General features: G+C 40.2%; 1 protein-coding gene across 4 annotated transcripts in view; it reads right to left on the bottom strand.

Annotated features, from left to right (window-relative positions):
• Positions 1–15,919, bottom strand: part of LOC133658689 (rho guanine nucleotide exchange factor TIAM1-like) — a 148,385-nt gene that overhangs the window by 5,462 nt on the left and 127,004 nt on the right. For all 4 annotated transcript variants that reach the window (XM_062061002.1, XM_062061000.1, XM_062061001.1 and 1 more), the window contains 9 exons: positions 13,730–13,855; positions 13,543–13,651; positions 9,774–9,953; positions 7,920–8,038; positions 7,756–7,864; positions 7,110–7,168; positions 6,929–7,034; positions 6,713–6,800; positions 2,633–2,805 (listed from right to left, as the gene is read on the bottom strand). In XM_062061002.1, coding sequence (XP_061916986.1) covers positions 2,633–2,805; positions 6,713–6,800; positions 6,929–7,034; positions 7,110–7,168; positions 7,756–7,864; positions 7,920–8,038; positions 9,774–9,953; positions 13,543–13,651; positions 13,730–13,855 — 1,069 coding nt within the window. The remainder of the gene's footprint in view (positions 1–2,632; positions 2,806–6,712; positions 6,801–6,928; positions 7,035–7,109; positions 7,169–7,755; positions 7,865–7,919; positions 8,039–9,773; positions 9,954–13,542; positions 13,652–13,729; positions 13,856–15,919) is intronic.

The following is a 15,919-nucleotide window of genomic DNA, read 5'->3' as shown; positions in this document are numbered from 1 at the left end:
CTGTAACCTATTATTTCCATGTCTCCCTATGTCTAGCATTAAAAGATTACAGTTGCTACAAAATGCGGCTGCTAGACTTTTGACAAAAACAAGAAAGTTTGATCATATTACGCCTATACTGTATATACCTTTATATACATATATATATGGGGGTTACCCACATATGCGGTCCTCTCCAAGGTTTCTCATAGTCATTCACACCGACGTCCCACTGGGGTGAGTTTTTCCTTGCCCGTATGTGGGCTCTGTACCGAGGATGTCGTTGTGGCTTGTGCAGCCCTTTGAGACACTTGTGATTTAGGGCTATATAAATAAACATTGATTGATTGATCTTTAAGTATATTTGGAAAACAGATTATAAAAACACATTTTTAGAAGAATCTTTTTTGAGTTTATAAATATATATATATATATATACATACATACATAGATGTGTGTGTTTATATATATATATATATATATATATATATATATATATATATATATATATATATATATATACACACATATATACACACATATATATATATATATATATATATATATATATATATATATATATATATATATATATATATATATATATATATATATATATATATATATATATATATATATATATATATATATAAATCAATCAATCAATCAATTTTTGCGAGGGCTGTCTCCGTAGAGTGATTTGCCCTGAAACCGGATTGAAAAGGTTCACAGAGATTGTTAGTCACTAAGTGTTCATTTAGCTGCTGTGCAACAATTTTTTCGAGAATTTTGGAAATAAACGGAAGGTGGGAGACCGGTCGGTAGTTTACCATGAGGTCAGGATCGAGGTTAGGTCTTTTGAGCAGAGGATGAATAACCGCTTTTTTGAATGCTAGGGGAACAGTGCCGGAGGAAAGTGATAAGTTTATAATATTTAACACTGATGGACCTAATAATACAAACAGTTCCTTGATAAGTTTCCCAGGAAGTGGGTCAAGTAAACATGTTGTTTGTTTTATCCCACTTACACGCTGTAATAATTCCTCTAATGTTATTTCATCAAAAATAGAGAGACTATTTTGGAGGGCAGTGTCCGTCGTATATACAGTCGTATTTGTGTTAATAGAACCCAGTTGTAGCTGGGATGCGTTGTCTTTAATCTCCTTTCTAATGAGTTCAATTTTCTTATTAAAGAAATTCATAAAATCATCTGCCGAGTGGGTGGAGCTACTGGGAGGAGTCCCTTGTTGGGTTAGCGATGCTACTGTACTAAACAGAAATTTAGGATCGTTTTTGTTGAGGCGGATGAGATTTGAGTAGTATTTAGCTTTAGCTAAGGTAAGCATGCGTTTATAAGTTATTAAACTATCACTCCATGCTTGATGGAAAACCTCAAGTTTAGTCGCGCGCCATTTGCGTTCCAGTTTTCTACATGATAATTTATGAGCTCTAATTTCTTCTGTAAACCATGGGGTGCGCCTTTTAGGGGCCCTTTTTTGCTTTAGCGGTGCTATACTATCAATAATTTCGCGCAAGGCATCGTCAAAGTTGTTAGTGAGGTTATCAATAGAGCCCACATAATTTGGGAATGGTGCCATTACCGAAGGCAGTAGGTCAGCAATAGTCATCGTTGTGGCAGCATTAATGTTGCGGCCGCTATAGCAGTTATTATTATTATTAGCTTGTTGACAATGAGTCAAAACTTCAAATTTTATAAGGTAATGATCGGACATTACTTTAGTATATGGAAGTATCATAACTTTGGAGGTGGTGACACCCCTGACAAGCACTAGATCTATTGTATTACCGTTGCGATGCGTGGGTTCATGTATTATTTATATATATATATATATATATATATATATATATATATATATATATATATATATATATATATATATATATATATATATATATATATATATATATATATATATATATTTATTATATATATATATATATATATATATATATATATATATATATATATATATATATATATATATACATATATATATATATATATATATATATATATATATATATTCTAAAGAATCATTACTTTTTTTAAATTCCTAGTTAAAAATATGTTTTTCTCGTTCAGAAAAATCAATTTAAATTGTAATTTTTTTTTTTATAAGAATATTTTGAAAATGTATTTTTTTAAGATTATTATATTTTTTATAGGAATTGTAATTATAAAAATTTAAAAAATCTTATTTAAAAAAAATGTTTTTCTTTTTTCGAAGAATACATTTTTTAAAAGGGATTATAAAAAAATGTACATATTTTTTAAAATAAATAGCTTTTTGAATATGGATTGTTTTAAATAAGACAAAAACATGTTTTTATTCAGAATCAAATTCCAAAAAGATTCTTATTAAAAAAGAAACAATCTTAAAATATTTTTTATGAAAATATTTTTGAAAATGGATTCTTATTGATAAAAAAACCAAGACCAGAAAAGTCATTAATCACTGGTCACTTTTTTCGGGAAACAGAATGTAAAAGTCCCGCGCTGCTGCGTCTTCTTATACTCTGGCAGACGGGCTGTTTCTGAAGCCATCTACCGTACACAGTTGGAAGGACAAGCTCCATTCATAATCATGTGTTTATGAGCAGCAACTGTATTAGTGTGGCAAGGCTGGCTCACCTGCACGGTTGATGACGGGCCGAGCGCCCTTCAGAGCACACAGACGCTTCCCTCCGAAGGGCACGTACTGCTGGCTGAGGGGCAGACTCTCCGTCTTCAGCAGCTGCCGGCGGTGCTTCTCTCGCAGGATGGAGTGCACCGTCTTCAGCAGGTCCTTGCGGCTCTCTGCCGAGCTGAGGGACACACCATGGCGCCCAACACAGTTAGCACCATGCCGCTAAAGAGGACACAAGATGGCGCTATAGAGGACACAAGATGACGGTACAGACACTAAAGAGGACACAAGATGGCGGTACAGACACTAAAGAGGACACAAGATGGCGGTAAAGACACTAAAGAGGACAACAGATGGCGGTAAAGACACTAAAGAGGACACAAGATGGCGGTAAAGACACTAAAGAGGACAACAGATGGCGGTAAAGACACTAAAGAGGACACAAGATGGCGATAAAGACACTAAAAAGGACACAAGATGGCGGTAAAGACACTAAAGAGGACACAAGATGGCGATAAAGACACTAAAGAGGACACAAGATGGCGGTACAGACACTAAAGAGGACACAAGATGGCGGTAAAGACACTAAAGAGGACAACAGATGGCGGTAAAGACACTAAAGAGGACACAAGATGGCGATAAAGACACTAAAAAGGACACAAGATGGCGGTAAAGACACTAAAGAGGACACAAGATGGCGGTAAAGACACTAAAGAGGACAACAGATGGCGGTAAAGACACTAAAGAGGACACAAGATGGCGATAAAGACACTAAAAAGGACACAAGATGGCGGTAAAGACACTAAAGAGGACACAAGATGGCGATAAAGACACTAAAGAGGACACAAGATGGCGGTACAGACACTAAAGAGGACACAAGATGGCGGTAAAGACACTAAAGAGAACATACAGTGGTGCTAAAGAGGACACAAGATGGCGCTAAAGATGCTAAAGAGGACACAAGATGGTGGTAAAGACACTAAAGAGAACATACAGTGGCGCTAAAGACACTAAAGAGGACACAAGATGGCGGTAAAGACACTAAAGAGGACAAAAGATGGCGGTAAAGACACTAAAGAGGACACAAGATGGTGGTAAAGACACTAAAGAGAACATACAGTGGCGCTAAAGACACTAAAGAGGACACAAGATCGCGGTAAAGACACTAAAGAGGACAAAAGATGGCGGTAAAGACACTAAAGAGGACACAAGATGGTGGTAAAGACACTGAAGAGAACATACAGTGGCGCTAAAGACACTAAAGAGGACACAAGATGGTGGTAAAGACACTGAAGAGAACATACAGTGGCGCTAAAGACACTAAAGAGGACACAAGATGGTGGTAAAGACACTGAAGAGAACATACAGTGGCGCTAAAGACACTAAAGAGGACACAAGATGGCGGTACAGACACTAAAGAGGACACAAGATGGCGGTAAAGACACTAAAGAGAACATACAGTGGCGCTAAAGACACTAAAGAGGACACAAGATCGCGGTAAAGACACTAAAGAGGACAAAAGATGGCGGTAAAGACACTAAAGAGGACACCAGATGGTGGTAAAGACACTGAAGAGAACATACAGTGGCGCTAAAGACACTAAAGAGGACACAAGATGGCGGTACAGACACTAAAGAGGACACAAGATGGCGGTAAAGACACTATAGAGAACATACAGTGGCGCTAAAGACACTAAAGAGGACACAAGATGGCGGTAAAGACACTAAAGAGGACAAAAGATGGCGGTAAAGACACTAAAGAGGACACAAGATGGCGGTACAGACACTAAAGAGGACACAAGATGGCGGTAAAGACACTAAAGAGAACATACAGTGGCGCTAAAGACACTAAAGAGGACACAAGATGGCGGTAAAGACACTAAAGAGGACAAAAGATGGCGGTAAAGACACTAAAGAGGACACAAGATGATGGTAAAGACACTAAAGAGGACAAAAGATGGTGGTAAAGACACTAGAGAGGACACAAGATGATGGTAAAGACACTAAAGAGAACATACAGTGGCGCTAAAGATGCTAAAGAGGACACAAGATGGCGATAAAGACACTAAAGAGAACATACAATGGCGCTAGGGGTGTAACGCTACACAAAAATTCCGTTTCGGTACGTACCTCGGTTTAGAGGTCACGGTTCGGTTCATTTTCGGTACAGTAAGAAAAGAACAAAACATAAATTTTTTGGTTATTTATTTACCAAATTTATAAACAATGGCTTTATCCTTTTAACATTGGGAACACTATAATAATTCTGCCCACGTTAATCAACATTAAACTGCCTCAAGTTGTTGCTCAGATTAAATAAAATGATACAAATTTTCTCCTACATATAAAAAGTGCAACATTAAACAGTTTCAAGTCAACTCATCATGCTTCATTTATTACAGCATTTGGGAAGCCTGTAATTGATGTTTATTATGTAAATGTTATATAGTTATCAAAATGTGATAGCAGGGACCCTGCCATTCAAAACTAGGCTGCTACATTACTGATAATTCATGTAGCTATAGCTGAAAAAATAGTACAATAGCAATAGGAGAGACTATTCATCTCTGAACACCATGGAGTTCATGTAGGCTTAATGATGCAGTTACATTATTATATCAACTATCAGAGGCAGAAACTCTTTATTTAATGTAATGTCCTTTTTTGCTGCTTCAACACAGCTCAATCAACACAGAAAAAGGTCAAGTGAAATAACAGACAGACAGGGCTTTGCTGTCCGTAACACATCCACACACACACACACACACGCACACACACACACACACACACACACACACACACACACACGCCGCAAAATGAGCTAATGTTACGCTAAAAGCTAATTAGCCTTCACCTCAAGCCAGGACTGCGAGCGAGCTGAGCTGCAGTTTAAGTTTCTAGAAGGTCAACGGGCTCATAGTGATGTTACTACTAGTTGACTGGGAGGTGTTTATTATCATTTGGGGAGATTTCGCAGCCTGATGATTACCTGCTAAACGCTAAGCACTGACTACATGCGCTCTGAATACTCACCGCTGATTGGCTGTTACTGCTCTGAATACTCACTGCTGATTGTCTGTTACCGCTCTGAATACTCACCGCTGATTGGCTGTTACTGCTCTGAATACTCACTGCTGATTGGCTGTTACCACTCTGAATACTCACTGCTGATTGGCTGTTACCACTCTGAATACTCACTGCTGATTGGCTGTTACCACTCTGAATACTCACTGCTGATTGGCTGTTACCACTCTGAACACTCACTGCTGATTGGCTGTTACCGCTCTGTTTGTAACTAATCAGATGGTTGTGTGGGTGGGACAATGTTGGGTGCTGTGTAGAGGACTGACAGAGACAGGCAGAAGGAAGCGGAGCAGCTTGTAAAACTTGTTCGGTACACCTCCGAACCGAACCGAACCCCCCGTACCGAAACGGTTCAATACAAATACACCTACCATTACACCCCTAAATGGCGCTAAAGATGCCAAAGAGGACACAAAATGGTGGTAAAGACGCTAAGGAGGAATGGAGATGGTGGTAAAGACGCTAAAGAGGACACAAAATGGTGGTAAAGACATTAAAGAGAACACAAGATGGTGGTAAAGATGCCAAAGAGGACACAAAATGGTGGTAAAGACACCAAAGAGAACACAAGATGGTGGTGAAGACGCTAAAGAGGACACAAGATGGTGGTGAAGACACTAAAGAGGACACAAAATGGTGGTAAAGACACTAAAGAGAACACAAGATGGTGGTAAAGACACTAAAGAGAACACAAGATGGTGGTGAAGACACTAAAGAGGACACAAGATGGTGGTGAAGACGCTAAAGAGGACACAAGATGGTGGTGAAGACACTAAAGAGGACACAAAATGGTGGTAAAGACACTAAAGAGAACACAAGATGGTGGTAAAGACACTAAAGAGAACACAAGATGGTGGTGAAGACGCTAAAGAGGACACAAGATGGTGGTGAAGACGCTAAAGAGGACACAAAATGGTGGTAAAGATGCTAAAGAGGACACAAGATGGCGGTAAAGACACTAAAGAGAGACACAAGATGGCGGTGAAATAACTTGATCCTCACCTACAACACAGCTGGAATGTTCTTTCTGGCCTTCCCTCAGATTCAGACTTGGTGTGGACGATCTCGCATACGGACGTTCCTTCGCCATCTGAGAGAAAAATAAGTCACATGACTGCAGACCACCACAATGCAAGAAGTCACATGACTGCAGACCACCACAATGCAAGAAGTCACATGACTGCAGACCACCACAATGCAAGAAGTCACATGACTGACCTGCGTTAGCTAGCGCGCGCACTTGCAGGGCGTGTGTGGGGATCATGTGACGATATCGGAAGGCGTCTTTTTCTTCGGAAGACATCGACACTCGATGAGAGCCACCCTTCAAGTTAAAATAACTTTATTCACTTCCAAGTTCAGAGCTTTTATTGTGAAATGAGGACTTGAAGATACTCACTATCTTCTTTTTCTGTTTAGAGCCGTCCTTGCACACAAACACCACCGCTGTCTTGAAGACTGCAAGGAAATATATTGATTATTCCTTAAAGTCACAAGGAAATATATTGATTATTCCTTAAAGTCGCAAGGAAATATATTGATTATTCCTTAAAGTCACAAGGAAATATATAGATTATTCCTTAAAGTCACAAGGAAATATATGAATTAATCCAAAAGTGACAAGGAAATATTGATTATTAGAGATGAGACATGGAAATATTGATTATTCCAAAAGAGATAAGGAAATATTGATTATTAGAGAAGAGACAAGGAAATATTGATTATTCCTAAAGTGACCAGGAAATATTAATTATTCCAAAAGAGACAAAGAAATATTGATTATTCCTAAAGCGACAAAAAAATATTGATTATTTGAAAAGAGACAAGGAAATATTGATTATTCCTAAAGTGACAAATAGATTATTCCAAAAGAGAGAAATAAATATTGATTATTCCAAAAGTGATAAATAAATATAGATTATTCCAAAAGAGACAAAAAAATATTGATTATTCCTAAAGTGACAAATATTGATTATTACTAAAGTGACAAATAAATATTGATTACTTGAAAAGTGACAGAACAAGCAGGTGTGAGCGTGTCATACCAAAAGTGGCCACCGGGGGTTCTTTCTTCCACTTCCCCAAGGAAGCAGGTGGGTTGATCCAGGACACGCAGGTGTGCAGCAGCAGGTCTCCCATGGACAGGTCCGCCACCTGACCGTCATGACATCATCAATCCCTATTTTCTTTCATCCGTCTTTTTGCTCACCTCCTTCTTGTCCGTGCTCTGCTCGGTGATGAGCTGGTCGAACACGGCGCCAAACTCCTCGTGGATCTTCTGCATCTCGTTGATGTGGCTGGCCACCTTGTTCATGGCCTTCATGGCGACTAGAGGACAGGTGAGGATGGTTAGTTCATGGAGACTAGAGGACAGGTGAGGATGATTAGTTCATGGAGACTAGAGGACAGGTGACGATGGTTAGTTCATGGCGACTAGAGGACAGGTGAGGATGATTAGTTCATGGAGACTAGAGGACAGGTGACGATGGTTAGTTCATGGTGACTAGAGGACAGGTGAGGATGATTAGTTCATGGCGACTAGAGGACAGGTGACGATGGTTAGTTCATGGCGACTAGAGGACAGGTGAGGATGATTAGTTCATGGCGACTAGAGGACAGGTGAGGATGATTAGTTCATGGCGACTAGAGGACAGGTGAGGATGATTAGTTCATGGAGACTAGAGGACAGGTGAGGACAGTTAGTTCATGGCGAGTAGAGGACAGGTGAGGATGATTAGTTCATGGAGACTAGAGGACAGGTGACGATGGTTAGTTCATGGTGACTAGAGGACAGGTGAGGATGATTAGTTCATGGAGACTAGAGGACAGGTGAGGATGGTTAGTTCATGGCGACTAGAGGACAGGTGACGATGGTTAGTTCATGGTGACTAGAGGACAGGTGAGGATGATTAGTTCATGGCGACTAGAGGACAGGTGACGATGGTTAGTTCATGGCGACTAGAGGACAGGTGAGGATGATTAGTTCATGGCGACTAGAGGACAGGTGAGGATGGTTAGTTCATGGCGACTAGAGGACAGGTGAGGATGATTAGTTCATGGCGACTAGAGGACAGGTGAGGATGATTAGTTCATGGAGACTAGAGGACAGGTGAGGATGGTTAGTTCATGGCGACTAGAGGACAGGTGAGGATGATTAGTTCATGGAGACTAGAGGACAGGTGAGGATGGTTAGTTCATGGCGACTAGAGGACAGGTGAGGATGATTAGTTCATGGCGACTAGAAGACAGGAGAGGATGATTAGTTCATGGCGACTAGAGGACAGGTGAGGATGATTAGTTCATGGAGACTAGAGGACAGGTGAGGATGGTTAGTTCATGGAGACTAGAGGACAGGTGAGGATGATTAGTTCATGGAGACTAGAGGACAGGTGACGATGGTTAGTTCATGGCGAGTAGAGGACAGGTGAGGATGATTAGTTCATGGCGACTAGAGGACAGGTGAGGATGGTTAGTTCATGGCGACTAGAGGACAGGTGAGGATGATTAGTTCATGGCGACTAGAAGACAGGAGAGGATGATTAGTTCATGGCGACTAGAGGACAGGTGAGGATGATTAGTTCATGGCGACTAGAAGACAGGAGAGGATGATTAGTTCATGGCGACTAGAGGACAGGTGAGGATGATTAGTTCATGGCGACTAGAGGACAGGTGAGGACGGTTAGTTCATGGCGACTAGAGGACAGGTGAGGATGATTAGTTCATGGCGACTAGAGGACAGGTGAGGATGGTTAGTTCATGGCGACTAGAGGACAGGTGAGGATGGTTAGTTCATAGCGACTAGAGGACAGGTGAGGATGATTAGTTCATGGCGACTAGAGGACAGGTGAGGATGATTAGTTCATGGCGACTAGAGGACAGGTGAGGATGATTAGTTCATGGCGACTAGAGGACAGGTGAGGATGATTAGTTCATGGCGACTAGAGGACTGGTGAGGATGATTAGTTCATGGCGACTAGAGGACAGGTGAGGATGGTTAGTTCATGGCGACTAGAGGACAGGTGAGGATGGTTAGTTCTGCAGGCGGCCGTCACGCGCTCCTCACCATCCAGGTGGTAATGCTCCTCGCTGTCCGGGTCAGTGAGCGAGTACAGTTCCTTGAGCAGGAGAGGATACTTCAGCACCCGCTGGATGGGCTTGATCAGGTAGGACTCCAGTGTGGACGAGTGCTGCTGCTTGGGGTTGCGCTCGTCCAGGAAGGCCTTGAAGTCGCCATCGCTCTTGGCTGCCAAGGACATAAGAATGACATATCACACATGATGTCACACACAAGTAAACACGCTGCAGGATTGCTGGAGTATAACGTGGGAACCACTAAATATTTGTGGAGTATAACGTGGGAACCAATAAATATTTGTGGAGTATAACGTGGGAACCACTAAATATTTGTGGAGTATAACGTGGGAACCAATAAATATTTGTGGAGTATATCATGGGAACCAATAAATATTTGTGGAGTATAATGTGGGAACCAATAAATATTTGTGGAGTATAACGTGGGAACCACTAAATATTTGTGGAGTACACCATGGGAACCAATAAATATTTGTGGAGTATAACGTGGGAACCACTAAATATTTGTGGAGTATAACGTGGGAACCACTAAATATTTGTGGAGTATAACGTGGGAACCACTGAATATTTGTGGAGTATACCATGGGAACCACTAAATATTTGTGGAGTGTAACGTGGGAACCACTAAATATTTGTGGAGTATAACGTGGGAACCACTAAATATTTGTAGAGTATACCATGGGAACCACTAAATATTTGTGGAGTATAACGTGGGAACCAATAAATATTTGCAGAGTATACCATGGGAACCACTAAATATTTGTGGAGTATAACATGGGAACCAATAAATATTTGTGGAATATACCATGGGAACCACTAAATATTTGTGGAGTATACCATGGGAACCAATAAATATTTGTGGAGTATAACATGGGAACCAATAAATATTTGTGGAGTATAACATGGGAACCAATAAATATTTGTGGAGTATAACATGGGAACCAATAAATATTTGTGGAGTATAACGTGGGAACCACTAAATATTTGTGGAGTATAACGTGGGAACCACTAAATATTTGTGGAGTATACCGTGGGAACCACTAAATATTTGTGGAGTATAACGTGGGAACCAATAAATATTTGCGGAGTATACCATGGGAACCACTAAATATTTGTGGAGTATAACATGGGAACCAATAAATATTTGTGGAGTATACCATGGGAACCACTAAATATTTGTGGAGTATAACATGGAAACCACTAAATATTTGTGGAGTATAACGTGGGAACCAATAAATATTTGCAGAGCATACCATGGGAACCACTAAATATTTGTGGAGTATAACATGGGAACCAATAAATATTTGTGGAGTATACCATGGGAACCACTAAATATTTGTGGAGTATAACATGGGAACCAATAAATATTTGTGGAGTATAACGTGGGAACCAATAAATATTTGTGGAGTATACCATGGGAACCAATAAATATTTGTGGAGTATAACATGGGAACCAATAAATATTTGTGGAGTATAACGTGGGAACCAATAAACATTTGTGGAGTATACCATGGGAACCAATAAATATTTGTGGAGTATAACATAGGAACCAATAAATATTTGTGGAGTATACCATGGGAACCACTAAATATTTGTGGAGTATAACGTGGGAACCAATAAATATTTGCAGAGTATACCATGGGAACCACTAAATATTTGTGGAGTATAACATGGGAACCAATAAACATTTGTGGAGTATACCATGGGAACCACTAAATATTTGTGGAGTATAACATGGGAACCAATAAATATTTGTGGAGTATAACGTGGGAACCACTAAATATTTGTGGAGCATAACGTGGGAACCAATAAATATTTGCAGAGTATACCATGGGAACCACTAAATATTTGTGGAGTATAACATGGGAACCAATAAATATTTGTGGAGTATACCATGGGAACCACTAAATATTTGTGGAGTATCACGTGGGAACCAATAAATATTTGCAGAGTATACAATGGGAACCGTGTGCAACATCTACAAACCCCAAAAGTTGTCAGGTTGTGTAAATGCTAAATAAAAAGAGAATACAACAAATCCTTTTCAACTTCTCTTCAATTGAATAGACTGCAAAGACAAGATATTTCATGTTCACACTGAGAAACTTTGTTATTTCTTGCAAATATTAGCTCATTTGGAATTTGATGCCTGCAACATGTTTCAAAAAAGCTGGAACAAGTGGCAAAAAAGAGTGAGAAAGTTGAGGAATGCTCATCAAAGACTTATTTGGAACATCCCACAGGTGAACAGGCTAATTGGGAACAGGTGGGTGCCATGATTGGGTATAAAAGCAGCTTCCATGAAATGCTCAGTCATTCACAAACAAGGACGGGGCGAGGGTCACCACTTTGTCAACAAATGCCTGAGCAAATTGTTGAACAACAACATTTCTCAACAAGGAATTTAGGGATTTCACCATCTACGCTCCGTAATATCATCAAAAGGTTGAGAGAATCTGGAGAAATCACTGCAGGTAAGCCATGATATTACACACCTGGGATCCCTCATGCAGTACTGCATCAAAAAGCGACAGTGTGTAAAAGATATCACCACATGGGCTCAGGAACACTTCAGAAAACCACTGTCAGTAACTACAGTTGGTCGCTACATCTGTAAGTGCAAGTTAAAACTCTACTATGCAAAGCCACAGCCATTTATCAACAACACCCAGAAACGCTTCGCTGGGCCTGAGCTCATCTAAGATGGACTGATGCAAAGTGGAAAAGTGTTCTGTGGTCTGACGAGTCCACATTTGAAGTTGTTTTTGGAAACTGTGGACGAACAAAGAGGAAAAGAACCATCCGGACTGTTCTAGGGTGAAAGTGTAAGAGGCAGCATGTGTGATGGTATGGGGGTGTATTAGTGGTCAAGACATGTTCTAGGGTGAAAGTGTAAAAGGCAGCATGTGTGATGGTATGGGGGTGTATTAGTGGTCAAGACATGTTCTAGGGTGAAAGTGTAAAAGGCAGCATGTGTGATGGTATGGGGGTGTATTAGTGGTCAAGACATGTTCTAGGGTGAAAGTGTAAAAGGCAGCATGTGTGATGGTATGGGGGTGTATTAGTGGTCAAGACATGCTCTAGGGTGAAAGTGTAAAAGCCAGCATGTGTGATGGTATGGGGGTGTATTAGTGCCCAAGACATGGGTAACTTACACATCTGTGAAGGCACCATTAATGCTGAAAGGTACATACAGCTTTTGGAGCAACATATGTTGCCATCCAAGCAACGTTATCATGGACGCCCCTGCTTATTTCAGCAAGACAATGCCAAGCCACGTGTTACATCAACGTGGCTTCATAGTAAAAGAGTGTGGGTACTAGACTGGCCTGCCTGTAGTCCAGACATTGGAAATGTGTGAAGGCTAAAATATGAGAAGGGAGACTGTTGAACAACTTAAGCTGTACATCAAGCAAGAATGGGAAAGAATTCCACTTCAAAAATGTGTCTCCTCAGTTCCCAAACCTTTACTGAGTGTTGTTAAAAGGAAAGGCCATGTAACTCACTGCTAAAAATGCCCCTCTGACAACTTTTTTGCAACGTGTTGCTGCCATTAAATTCTAAGTAATGATTATTTGCAAAGAAAAATGAAGTTTTATCTTGTCTTTGCAGTCTATTCAATTGAATATCATTTCTCTTTTTATTTACCATTTACACAACTTGACAACTTCACTGCTTTTGGCTTTTGTAAGTATTTGAAGAGTATACCGTGGGAACAACTAAATATTTGTGTCCCTCACCTTTAACCAGGACCTTGGGGACTTTGGTGTGGCTGGCGCAGAAAGCGCTGTAGATCTTGAAGCGGTCTGCGTAGTACAGGAAGGATCCTCCCAGGGAGAAAAGGATTTTCTAGGAGAAGATGGACGGAAGGAGAGATTACACAGCTGGAAGAGTTTGATCAACCTTCTTTTATTTACTGCTCGTCACCTTAAACTGCTCCACTCTCTCCAGCTTCTCCACATCTGGAACCAGTCTGGTGCCGTCCTCCAGGGTCTTGAGGAACTCCACCTGGAACTCCACCATTTCTGGCAGATTCCCAAAGAGAACATCCAGCTGGAAGAACAACAAGCAGGTTTGAGTTAGATCAGAGGTGTGTCTGATCAGGTTTCAGTTAGATCAGGGGTGTGTCTGATCAGGTTTCAGTTAGATCAGGGGTGTGTCTGATCAGGTTTGAGTTGGATCAGGGGTGTGTCTGATGAGGTTTGAGTTGGATCAGGGGTGTGTCTGATCAGGTTTGAGTTAGATCAGGGGTGTGTCTGATCAGGTTTGAGTTAGATCAGGGGTGTGTCTGATCAGGTTTGAGTTAGATCAGGGGTGTGTCTGATCAGGTTTCAGTTAGATCAGGGGTGTGTCTGATCAGGTTTGAGTTGGATCAGGGGTGTGTCTGATGAGGTTTGAGTTGGATCAGGGGTGTGTCTGATCAGGTTTGAGTTAGATCAGGGGTGTGTCTGATCAGGTTTCAGTTAGATCAGGGGTGTGTCTGATCAGGTTTGAGTTAGATCAGGGGTGTGTCTGATCAGGTTTCAGTTAGATCAGGGGTGTGTCTGATCAGGTTTGAGTTAGATCAGGGGTGTGTCTGATCAGGTTTGAGTTAGATCAGGGGTGTGTCTGATCAGGTTTGAGTTAGATCAGGGGGGTGTCTGATCAGGTTTGAGTTTGATCAGGGGTGTGTCTAATCAGGTTTGAGTTAGATCAGGGGTGTGTCTGATCAGGTTTGAGTTAGATCAGGGGTGTGTCTGATCAGGTTTGAGTTGGATCAGGGGTGTGTCTGATCTAACTGCTTGATAGAAAGCTGGCATGATAATAGTGCTATGCTAGCACGCTTACAGTTGAGATTAGTAGAATACCAAATTATGACACTGAGGTGTATACTTACAAAATTAACTAAAAAAGCTAGCATGCTGATGTTAGCATGCTAAAATGCTAACTGTAAAATGTGTCAAGTACCAACATATATTAAACTGATATGTGTTCTTGGAAAATGTATTGAAAATGTTAAGATGCTAACATTAGCATTTATCAAGTACCAAAATATGACTGCGGTGTATACTTACATTTGCTAAAAAAGATAGCATGTTAGTGTTAGCATGCTAAAATGCTAACTATAACGTGTCAAGGTACGTGCCTCAGAGTACTTCACATGCTACAGTAGCATTTTAACATGCTAATTTTAGCGTACTACCTTTTTTTTAGCTAATTTAGCAGGTATAAACCTTAGTGTCATATTTTGGTATTTCACTAAAGCTAACTCTAAGCATGCCATTGTTAGCATAATACTGTTAGCATGCGAGTTGTTTTATTTGCTCATTCAGCTCATATTTTTTGTTACTTGACTATCTGGCCAACGTGCTAACTGTTAGCAAACGCTGGTGTAGAAAATGTGATAACATTTTACAGTTTAGGAGTTTGCTGCCCTTTTACTTCATAACGTTGATTTTAATATGTTGCTTTATCAATAAACCCTCTAAAAGGTAAGTTTCCTAATACCGTAGATTCCAAACTATATGCAGCTACTTTTTTCCTACACTTTGAACCCTGCGGCTTATACAACGTTGCGGCTAATTTTTTTTTTTTTTTTTCTTTGCTGTCGGCCGTAATGTAAATTAGTGTTGTCCTATCTTTTAGCCTTCCATAACGTTTTTACTCGTATGGATTCAGTTTTACAATAAATCTAAAACTATTCTTACTTACTAAAGCGTCCCATGTGTGATGTCTGTAGGAGTGTTTTCATGCATATTTGTATGTACTATCATAATGTAACCAAGCTAGCGTTATAAGCTAATATGCTAACGTGTGTACAAGTGTCGGTGTTAGTATTATTAACTTACAATAACATTCTTTTTGTATTGTTTTACTTCCACAAATTCCTCAGTAAATTCACCAAAACATCAGTGTGGAGTTATTGAGTCTGTTTAGCTGATTGGAGAGCTAGCTTGCGCAGCTAGTGGGTCCATGACCATGACTTCTGTTTTGTTTGATCTTCTGTTTTACTGCCCTGTTACAGACACCGTCTGAAAAGAATTAAGGTATGTAAATAAATATTTACAGAATATTTCTGTGTAAATAACTCATTTCACAACATTTCACTATCATGTTAGATCCACTATGGACTGGACT

Source organism: Entelurus aequoreus, linkage group LG10, assembly GCF_033978785.1.
Source record: "Entelurus aequoreus isolate RoL-2023_Sb linkage group LG10, RoL_Eaeq_v1.1, whole genome shotgun sequence".
NCBI lineage: Eukaryota > Metazoa > Chordata > Actinopteri > Syngnathiformes > Syngnathidae > Entelurus > Entelurus aequoreus.
This window is presented reverse-complemented; position numbering and strand designations above follow the sequence as displayed.